Genomic DNA, 11,380 nt, shown 5'->3' on the forward strand with positions numbered 1-11,380 from the left:
ATGTACTGACAGAAACTGACTATCACTGCAACCTTTAATCAAGTCATCCCTTTGTTAGAGTGTCGATCCAACAACTAGACCTTCAAATGACCATATAATGTACGGTACTCGGTGGTTCATCGACAAATTTAAAGTTCTTACGTTTTTAAGTTTCCCAAGTGGATATCTCCAGCTTGCACCCGGGGTAATGCCTCGATTATTGAAAGGATATTACACATGTTTTCACCGGAATGAACAGTAAGACTATTCTCTGAAATGTCAAGTGTGTGCACAGAATATATGAATACATTTAAAGAAAACGAACAGAGCTGTATGTCATTACTGTGAAGAAAGCTCTACTAATGACATTTAAGTATGCGTTTAGTTGTCTTCTAATTTTAATGAGGTGGCTTAGAAAGTAAATTGAACTCAATCCTACTTGGCGTGATGTCGAATATATCTCGGGGTATTTGTAGCAGAAATCGTGTTGTCAAATTAATACCAGTCATGAATAGAGGAAGTACACAGCCACAGCCGTGAGATCGTAAGTGTTTGTGGTTGTTTAACCTTGACATCAACAGTGCGCTGACAGAATACGTTATCTTCATGCTGATGTATCCTTCACAGTGTAAATATTTCAGTATTATACTTAGCAATCGAATTCGATGTCCCATCTTCATAGTCTTGTCTCTTCATTATTTTATCACAGAGAGAAGTGTTAACATTTTTTTCTCCTGGAGTACACACAATCCATATTACCTACGGCAGTGTTCACGAGATTGTAAACGTTTCACAAAAGTCTAATTGTATTTTTCCCTCACGAGAGACATTCTAAATCTCCTAATGTGTATCTCTTCACAGATGTTGCCTGACAGAGCATTGCATATTCTCTATGACTTCATTTACCGAAAACCACAACTAACAACCATGTTCGGCCCTACGTTTTCAAATGTTGCCTCAGTCGTCAACAGAGTAGCCGCCGATATAACATTATACAGGTAACGTTTGATGTTATGCTTCCTTAAATTCAAACATGTGATTAAGATTGACTACAAATCGCATCATCGGTTCAATTCGAATTTTTAAGAAATCGTCAATCCCGGATATTGGATTAAATGCAAACAGGCTCCAGGTGTACCGGTTTGATCTACTTGTTGTTAAATAATCACCATATAATGATCTCCATAAGCGACATTGCTATGTTTATTCCTTCGCCAGAAGTTAACAGCTGCATGTCAATTTACTGAGTGTGTGCAGTGCTCTCATTTACACCGATGTTCAACTCACGACCAGAAGCACTTTGTCGTATGGAATTACAATGGAAATCAATCTACAAAATTAATTTAATTCACTATTTACTCTCATTTACAAATGCCTTCGTTTTAATAGCAATTAATTGGTTCACACTTCAAAGCCAAAAGATTCAGTGCTTTTGCAGTATGAATCGGAAATTATTTATCAACTCGGTGAGAAACAGTTCTTGTTGAATTTGGCAAGAGTGAGACAAAACTAATAGTTTATTTGTTCTCAAATAATCATGTTTTAAATTTGGTTGTTTTAATTGGTAAGTGGTACAGAATTCTAGATACCAATCTCTGTCAATTGAATCTTGGTTCTGCATAAACATAACGATTAACCGTTGCAGTTATCAAATAAGAGTATAAGTCCTTGCAAATCTATGGTAAAATTATTTGCAGATGGACAGCAAGTGTAATCTTCACACAGATTGCTTTGGACATTTTAATGTGCATCTGCGGACAGACATTAAAACGTCATCGAAATAAGTTTGTTCGATTTTATTTGCTGGGGATCAAGATTATTTTGAAGTCCTTGAGCTCTTATAGTAACGTACATGTTGATTGCAGAAGATGCTGTCCTGTTACGATTTTGACCTCAAAAAGAACGAATCCGCCCTAATTGGTGGTCACGTGTGTTGCAGTGAAATTTACAGCTTGATAAATCCACAACCTTTGTGTAAGTCAGCAGCATTGCGTGGGCACTTCAAGTTTTGCACGGAAAATCATTGGGATCAGTAAAGTAATGTGTGTCTTACCCAGGGATATTTCGCTTGCTATTCTGATGGCCAGATTACTGACACGGTGTTAATCTTGATTTGACAGATTGGCTACGCTTCGTCACCGTCACTGCGTGATAAGGTGGCATACCCACTTACTGTCCAAATCTACCCAGTGGATGATGTATTAAATCCGGCCAGAGTTCAATTCATCAAGTCTTTCAAATGGAGTCGCGTCGCCATAATTTTCGATGATATTGAATACTTTCGTTCGGTAAGATAAAGTCCTGACTTAATCCTGTGAGATTTTCTAACAAATTAGTATCTCTGCAGATACTAATATTGCTGTAATCACGAGGCTGCATTCACAATACGTGGAGGGGAACTGGATGAATTCACTGTTATGTTGTCCAGTGGATCTAATGTTAATAATACTTGAACAAATTCTGGAATCTTTTATCAGCATTTCATGAATTTAATTTGAAAAAATGCAAAATAGTATGAATGGCCTTAAATTTTCGTAAGAAAAATCAATAATTAGACCTTGTAACAGGAGACAGACGCTGCAACTGTTGACATTTTCTTCCAATATTTCAATTCTATGTATTAAGGTAGTATGCGTCTCGAATAAGAAAGACTTAAAATTTTGCTCAATTTTCTTAGGGAATCTTTCAACTATTCGCTTTCAAAACAAGAATAAAAATCGGGGGTCGCCGTACGTGCAAATTCTGGTACTACAGAAACAAATTCTCAAAATATACCGATAGTTAAAATTCAAAATGGCCACTGTCCCTTGGTTAACTCTATGGAGAAAAATCAAATGATCGATTTTCGAAAATCTAACACGGAGAAGTTTTCTTACACCAAGAGCTTTAAAATGAACCCCTGCAAGAGGTAGATTACAAAGGATTATTAAAGTTTGAGAGTTCGAATATCTGTCCCCGAGGCGCATTCCACCTTAATTACACTTTCTTTCTATTTCCCTACGGCATGCTGAAACTCACAATGTTCGCCTTGTTAACAATGTCTGTATACTAAAAGCCGCACTAAAAGCCATTATCAACGATACAAATGCACATATACACAGACTGTGTTGAGAAAGTGAATACTGAATATTTCAACATGAAACTATCAATACTTTTACTTGCATAGCACAATAATTGCACTAAAACTTGCCATTAAAATCATCTCTGAAAACAATCATTAGAAATACGAAATCCATAAAATTGTTTCAAAAAGGGTACAGAAAGGCTCGAAATAGCCTCTGTACCAACAAAATCTCGAGGGCGACTGAGGGAACCCCCTCTCGAGAGGGGAGCATATCCCCCTTGACCCCTCTCTCTCTCCTGGCGGTGACCTTTAGTCACCAGCCTCTTAGCGACCTTCACTGGCTGCGAAACCAGTCAGCTGTCAATTCTTTTTAGCCTGTTGATAAAAAAAATTTGTGATAGTCATGTTGGGTGTAAAACAAGTGATTGGAGTAGCTACAAAGAGCAAAAATACTGAAAGACAGATATTTAAAAGTTTAGTTTAATATTGTTGGTTTAGTAAATGTTTGGTCATATAGTTGTGGGAGGATTTGAACATTTTTGATCATATAGAAGGGGTCCAGGGGGGGGGGTCTAAAACGAATGAGGACCTCGATCGCAATTCCTCCAGCACCCAGTACCCTGTATTTGTAAATGCAGCCTTATTGTGCATAAGGGATGGGTAATCGAATAAGACTGGTTTAATCAAAACAAACAAATCGCTAAAAATTGACCATATTAGTAGTTTAATGCATTAATAATCAAGCTAAGATGTGCATTTCTTACATTTGTGACATCAAAAAGTACCACGTGGTCACAAGAAAAAGTTAAAACAAAACTCAAAGTGAAGCAGAGTTGATGGTTGTAAGATCAGTACGGTTAACACTGCTATCTCTTATCAGTCCCAGTGGGTTCTTTCGCATATCGTATCCAACTACCCAACAGGCATCAGGTGATGGTCTACGTTCTATACACATAGGGTTTGTGATCCAATGATATATTGTAAGTACACAGCTAGTGTGTGCTTATACTGGCCTAGACAGCACAGGAGGAAATGATATCACAGAGCATTGTACAAAGTCGAAAGGTGACATGTTGATTACGGGTTAGAGGTTTCAGATGGAGTCGAAACTCGTGTTCAAATGTGTAGCAATAAAACTTTGGATAGACAAAAATTAAATGCTCTTACTTCTGCTTCTCCTTATTTGTGTATTCATTCTTTCAAAGATGTTTCTTTGGATTTTCCAAATTGTTGTGAGCGTGCCTGTTGAACACGCCACATTGCAAGAACCCCTCGCCCTTATTACAAAGTAATTAGACAGTCTACTCATCACCAATGAACTGTAAAGGGTTACACGATGACCGGGTAAAGCGCAGCTTTTGAAATATTTCGCTTGAGCTCACTCTAACTAAAAATTCACTCCGACCACTTACGTTACTCCCATGATTTCATTTTTCCTCAACATTTATTCTTTTAAAGAAACTGCACTTTCTCAGCGCACTTCAGACGGCAATGAAGTACAATATTCTTATTTGTGTCGACAAAACTATCGGTTGTTCATCCATTCAATCGACAAATGTTTGCTGAATGTAATCAACTTCTCATATACTATCGATCTGGACGATGTGTGAAACCCAGAGCTTTCAAACGTACTGTTCAAGACAATAGCATTGGTGGCAAACGCAAGGAGCGTATCCAATCAATTACATGGTGTACGCGTATGTATACCATGTCATCTACATCTGTCACCATGGCAATATACAACGTAGTACATTATAGCATTTTTGTTATTTCCTGGGGAAGTAACAAAAATCTATGCCGTTGAAAGTAATTTGTTTTGTGAGAATATATTTATTTAATACTTCTTCCTCTTACGTACTGCAGTGTGAGTATATTCAGTCAATATGCATTCAAATGTTTAGGAAGATTTACACAAGTCTTGCCTTGTTACGTGCTGATGTTTTGCTCTTAAAATGAAAGTAACTTTGTCAAATAAGAAATTTTACAAGCATGACAAGGACTAAGCATTTACAATTCATTGGTTTCTCTTGTCGATGCAGAACATGAAGAATCTAGTAAAGTTACTGACTGATGAAGAAATAGATATCTTAACGATGGAATCAATATCCCATGACCCAAGTTTACAGGTTCAAAGTTTAAAGGTCAGTATTTAAATTTACAGCAACAATGATGCCTGTTTGCGTGTGCATTAATGGACGAAGTTGTATAAGAATGCTGTTGACTTGTCATCATTTCAAATCAAATTATTTCTACAGATGGCATGGGTGGCAAATATACCAAAGAGCTTAAAGGATCAACGCAGATTAAAGTAGTTTAATTGTAGATTACGTACAGGAAGCTAAGCCAGGCCCTAAGTTTGATGTGTCTGTTCACGTATCCGTATATGAGATTATCAAAATGACTGGCAGTCCTCCCCAGTCTTCGTTACATGCAGAATGGTGAGCTAACGAACTAGTACTGCCAGAAGAGGGGAGGTAATATATTCTCGGGTCAACTCACCGAGTATAAGAATGCCAATCCATATTCAGCATTAGAGATTTGTAAAGTTAGCTGTAGCTCCAACCTATCGTAATTATACTTGCTTTATGCAGAGACACGACGCCAGAATTATTTTCCTCTTGGCCTACATGGAAGAAACCTTTACCGTATTCTGTCAGGTTGGTACATCAATGACTGTAATTGAAAGATTGTAGATTGAGCTTTTGACTGAATATTTTGAAGCATGTAAGATTAAGTGACTGCATTCAATCCACAGACACTTCAAGTTGACCTTGATATGTGTATTTTGCGAATTAGCGTGTGCAAGTCATTTGTATATCCTCGGTAAATACTCCTCTATCATAACAGTGTGTGCTAGGAGAGATGTCGGACAACTGTGAACCTCTGTAGAATGCTATAGGGCCCTTAGTGAAGGTTGCATACAAACTCAGACCAGTGATTCACGCTTCAGTTAATCCAGTGTCATGAACGATAAACTACTCAGCTTTATCTATGATCTGTGCTTCCATACATGCTGCAGGCCTGCTTGCATAGCTAGTATCTGACTGAGAAATCGACGTAATCATGAACACACATTTAGTCTACCGTACGCGTGTTTCTACTTGTGCGGCAATTTTCAACGCACAAAATGTGCAATGATATTTTTTTCAAGTCGTCGTCGGCGTTTCTGATTGGCCCTTATGTTCCCGCAGGGAATTTTGATATGTAATGGAACAAGGCTTCAGATTGTTGTGGTATTGATTGAAGGGTTATTACATTGCAGTCTTGTTAACAGCCTAGAATGTAAATCGATGGAAGATTGTTGCTGATCGAAGCTACACTAAAGCACAGATAAAACCCGTAAAGTACACTTTCAGATACATATATCGAAAACGTCTCTTATTTGAATTCATGGATGGCATGTCTGTGTTATTGAAAAAAAGTATACGTTGTCGCATCATATCACCGATGTAACGGTATTTGGTGATAAAACTACCAAACGAGGAGTGCTGAAGAGAAATGAGATGAACTACGCTGAACTTCATTACGCGTTACAAAGTATGTTGCTTTATAACATACAACAGCTGTAACTGGTTTCACTGGATTCATTTAGCGAGCCGCGAGATTATGTTAGGAAAGTGAATTGTGTATATAGTACCATCTTTGCTCCCTTTGCTAGTCCAGAACAGGTTAACCAAAAAGACAGTGCCAAGTACGGATGAAAAACGATATTATACGGTCATCGACGAAGTCCAAAATAGACGCAGATTTTCGAGACTGAGATCAAGCATTCTCATTCACGAAATGACGTAAAGACAGACATCAGAATAAAATTAAGTTTGATTTGGGTATGCCAGAGTGTGGAAATCCATATGGTTCGTTTCTGACTTGAAGCAACATGCATTTGTGCCTGAATTAAAGTTCTCTGAGATATAGACTTGGTTAATAACAACGGATGCAATGATTCATCCGTCAAATCAAAAGCCAGGAAGAAGTCAACCCACATAACCTTTCACATTGATCACTGTAAGCTAGGGAGTCTTCAACGCCAGCTTTCTGATAGACGATATCGCTAAAGGCTGTCTAGAAATCCCTTTTGTCATAATGTAACCAGTACTGTTCCAAGGTGTGTTACGCTTGTTTCCAACCTAGTATAATTGTTGTTTTAGATAGTCACCGTGTTTACATGTTTTTAATTCTCCATTCAATTGGTCTAGGCGCTTTAGTATTGAAAGGATATAGCGTTGTCATCACATAGACGTGAAATCTGATGATCTAGAGTTTCTGAGTCTATATTTATTCATATTATTTATGCAGTTCAATCATGTGTCTTGTAGACGCCTGGCCTTCAGGAAACACGCTGTTCAATAAAACTGGACGCTATTCAACTGTCCAAAGCCATCCATTCAATGTGAGCCTTTGAGCAAATGGCACTTGGCGTTCACGTGATGAATGACAAAATATTTGGCTTTTGTTATACGGACAGTCGAGGGACAGTGGTCCCAGTACTCAACTTGTAATATTTCATGGCAAAGGACGGGTAAAACATGCTTAACCGTTTATTGTTCTCTGCACGAGAGATCATAATACACATCGTAGCGAATAAGGTGTGACCTCGGACGTGTGGCTGTATACGTACTAAGTTTATTAAGGCGTTATCTGACGTAGTGTAATTAACATTTCAGGGAAACCTAGAACATAATGTTAATTGTCTTTACAGAGAAAAGTTTTCATACGCATGTCATGTGCACAGAATCATAATACAGCACTGAAATATCTTCGTAATTGTTTCAGTAACCCACACTACGGTGAGATATTTGTAGCCAGATGCCGTGACGCTGGTGACATCTTCTCATTTCACGAATGCTATGATTTGACTTCTCTTTACAAACAAACAAACAAACACATTAACATAATGACAATGTGTATTTTTCTGAATCGAAATTATCTGACAAGTATGTAAATGTTTTATTCGGTGAAACTTAGTTTGTTCTTAATTTCTTGGAAGGCCTATCTGGAGGGTATGTACGGTCGTAAGTATGTTTGGATAATTCCTGGATGGCTTTACGACTTCAGCTGGGATAGCTGGGATAAGTTTGATTGGAAAACTATACCATGCAACAGGGAACAGGTGCGAGAAGCCATGGACGGCTACATAGGTTTTGTAGCAGATCCCTACCTAGATGATCTGGACGAGATTGACTTCAATGGTGTGGTAGGTTCCAGCCAGCATAGATGGCGCACTAGTGAAACATTTTAATTAACTATTTTCTCGTACAATTGAAGTGCCCAGTTACCGAAATCACGATGTCAGTTATATCACTTGTTAAACAATTCCCATGTAGGTTTAATTGCCAAGATTTCCATATGACAACTTTGTAATTAAAGTCCAACAATTGAATCATCGGGCAAACGTTAGTCTATTCATATTCAAGCAGTGCAGTTAACAACTTTTAGGGGCCGTCTTCCATCCCTGGTTCTCGCATCAGTGCTCGTTGATATTGACTATTTACGTTATGTTTGTCTTTTGATCTCCTTTGAAAGCTGTTTTCAGTTAGTTAGGTAAGCTGATAAAACACCTCGCCCTTTTAATCGTAACCAGTATCACAGACAAATATAGAACAGACTAGCAACGCGGCATGCCTTTTGTTCCATGGTCGTCTCGGTAGACTATGGCCTTTTCATATTAAAATGAGCTTCAAAGGTGTTAAACTTTTTGGAGACTTTGTTTGTGGTTGATAATTGCACGAGATTATGCGAAAAATACGACGAGATGGCATCGTACTGCCAGTCGCGTAGCAACCAGAGTTACTTTGTGAGCTCTCAGGGCAGAAACACGGCTTCACGCCAATCAAAACATAACACGCCAGCAGTTTCATAAACATGTCCTTCCTTGACGAACGTGTAAAAGACGGTATGACTGACCGTAAACCATTGAGTAAAATCTGACAGTATCGATAAAAGACTTTCAAATTTGGTTCAAACGCGCTCATTATATATTCATAAAAAGGTGAGAGGAATTTTAAAATGGTAAAACTCACCTCCCCGACGCTCAAAACTTTCCAGTTTTCGCCAGCACGCCAATTCTGCTCAGCACAACAAGACAACAACAACACGAACTTTGCCGAACATACTTTCGCTTAAAAATTAGCGAAAATCCGGAAACTACCGAAGGGTGCATGGTCGGCACTCTTCGGAAAAGAGAGTCGAGAGCTTCCTGAGGCGAGGCAAACATGGATGGCTTACGTAACCGCTTCACACCTTGAACAATGCCCGTTGCTAGTCTGTTATATATTTGTCTGTGCCAGAATGATACAATTCAAGTCATACGTCTCGTGCCAAATGCGTACCAATATGTCCTCTTGCACATTTTTACGTCGACATTCCAAAGAGTTTTGATATCCATTAACAATTTGCATTGTTACGATATTACAAATATTCAGCCGAGGATTTTAATGTCGGAGTTCAGGAAACAGTGAATGTTCATGCATTTTTAATGTCTCATATACTATGCAGAAACCATCGGCTTCGCAAAAACAGTTTATGGCATCAATCATGCAAATCAATATGGACTTGACTTTGTCCTATGATGCAATCATGGTTATGGCGTTAGCAATGAACGCTTCCTTAAGTCTACTCAGCCAACAAACGCCAAGGCAAAGACTGGAAGATTTCACCTACGATAATGAAGATATGGCTAACTTACTTCTACAGGGAATCGTGAAACTCGACTTCACCGGACTATCGGTAATTATTTCTCATCACTGTGACGGAAAACAACTTGAAGCGCTTAAATAATGAATAGAGATTTGCATGGCTGTAATTCTGCCTGATCCTTGATACACTTCTGAGTTGTCGAGATCAAAAAAACACTACTCTCATAAAAATGACATAGATACATGAAAGGCACCGATTGTGATGTAATTTTGAACAAAATCATGGAATGTACAATTCAGTTGGCCTTAGTCTTTGCAATTACCAGGCTATTTGATATTTCAAATTAGTCTATATCAAGTCTATATCAAGTCTATTCTCCACAGTAACGAACTGACAAGTCTTTTTTCGGACAAGTGATTGAAACTTCAATAAATAATTACAGTGGTTACACAATTTGATTGCAGGGTAAAGTGAAATTTGATGAACGGTACAGCCGACAAAGCAATGTTGGAATTGAACAATATCGAGGTTGGTGTGTGTTATGACATCTATAGTTGATTGACTTCAACAGCTTACTGGGTCTTTACGAACGTTGTCGGTGTGTACCATATTTAGCTTTTGTCTAGAAACCCGATCAATACCACTCAAACTCAATTATGAGCAAAGAGCCAATATCATGGCCAAGTATCAAAGAATTAACATCAATATTCCAGATGGTATCACTTGATACAGTAATGCCACTCCGTCGACTGCTGTTTAAGAAGACATTAGGGACCGTTCAATTTTACGGCCGGGGGGGGGGGGCAAAATCCAGGGGGGGGGGTCATCGTAATTTTGGAATCCGCAAGGGGGGTCATCGCTTTTTCACTGGTAGGAAAGGGGGGTCACCACATTTTCAAAAACATAATACCTACAATAAAGTTCAATTTATGCCATGGCCATGATCGACCCTCTTTACCGGCGGGCCACCTTTGGCGGCCCACTACAATAAATTGACTATATGTAATGGCCCATGACCCTCTTAACGGGCAGATGCCTTTGGCGGCCGAGTCCATTTAGGTCACCTCATGCAATGGCCATGATCGACCCTCTTTACAAGCGGGCCGCCTTCGGCGGCCAACTTCAATAAATTAACTTATATTATGGCCCATGAACCTCTTAACAGGTGCCCACCTTTGGTGGCCCACTCCAATAAAGTTTACTTTACGTACTGGCCCATGACACTCTTTACAAGCTAGAATAAAGTTGACTTTACGTAATGGCCCATGACATTCTTAACCGGAGGGCTGCCTTTGGCGAACCACTCCAATAAAGTTCACTTTATACAATGTCCGTGGACATAAGTTGTCTGTGGAAATTAACTTAAAAATTGCCTTACAGTTGTCCTAACAGACGTTTGCATGGTTGTGGCTGGGAAGTTTGTGCACTGGCATCTCTGCTACACGAATAAAGTGCGCCGCGTACCGGAGTTCAAATCCAAACCGTGCAGATAAATTTGACATATGGGTTTGGGTTATTTTTACCCCATGGGGGGGGGTCATCAATTTTTTTGTGTTACAAAGGGGGGTCATCTTTTTTTCACGAAAAATGCAGGGGGGTCTACATTTTTTTGAACACCGGCGACAAGATTTTGCCGCCCCCCCCCCCCCAGGCCGTAAAACTGAACGGTCCCTTAAGATTGTGTGCAATATTTGAATATGT

The 11,380-nt window shown here is 39.0% G+C and overlaps 1 protein-coding gene across 1 annotated transcript; it reads left to right on the plus strand.

Annotated features, from left to right (window-relative positions):
• Window positions 1-2,113: 2,113 nt before the first annotated feature.
• LOC139126194 (gamma-aminobutyric acid type B receptor subunit 2-like) lies at window positions 2,114-10,224 on the plus strand. Its single transcript, XM_070692242.1, has 6 exons — window positions 2,114-2,267; window positions 5,083-5,184; window positions 5,635-5,700; window positions 8,031-8,237; window positions 9,539-9,769; window positions 10,144-10,224. Exons 2-6 carry the CDS (start codon window positions 5,086-5,088, stop codon window positions 10,222-10,224), a joined length of 684 nt encoding a protein of 227 aa, XP_070548343.1. The 5' UTR covers window positions 2,114-2,267; window positions 5,083-5,085.
• Window positions 10,225-11,380: the final 1,156 nt, after the last annotated feature.

The sequence above is a fragment of the Ptychodera flava genome, assembly GCF_041260155.1.
Source record: "Ptychodera flava strain L36383 chromosome 3 unlocalized genomic scaffold, AS_Pfla_20210202 Scaffold_27__1_contigs__length_13241970_pilon, whole genome shotgun sequence".
Taxonomy (NCBI): Eukaryota; Metazoa; Hemichordata; class Enteropneusta; family Ptychoderidae; genus Ptychodera; species Ptychodera flava.

What these genes read in the sequence shown, in the direction of transcription:
- LOC139126194 (XM_070692242.1), top strand. Translation starts at nt 5,086, where the DNA reads ATGAAGAATCTAGTAAAGTTACTGACTGATGAAGAAATAGATATCTTA. An exon ending in AGATTGACTTCAATGGTGTG is followed by an intron (nt 8,238 to 9,538) that starts GTAGGTTCCAGC and finishes TATACTATGCAG; the next exon opens with AAACCATCGGCTTCGCAAAA. An exon ending in TCGACTTCACCGGACTATCG is followed by an intron (nt 9,770 to 10,143) that starts GTAATTATTTCT and finishes ATTTGATTGCAG; the next exon opens with GGTAAAGTGAAATTTGATGA.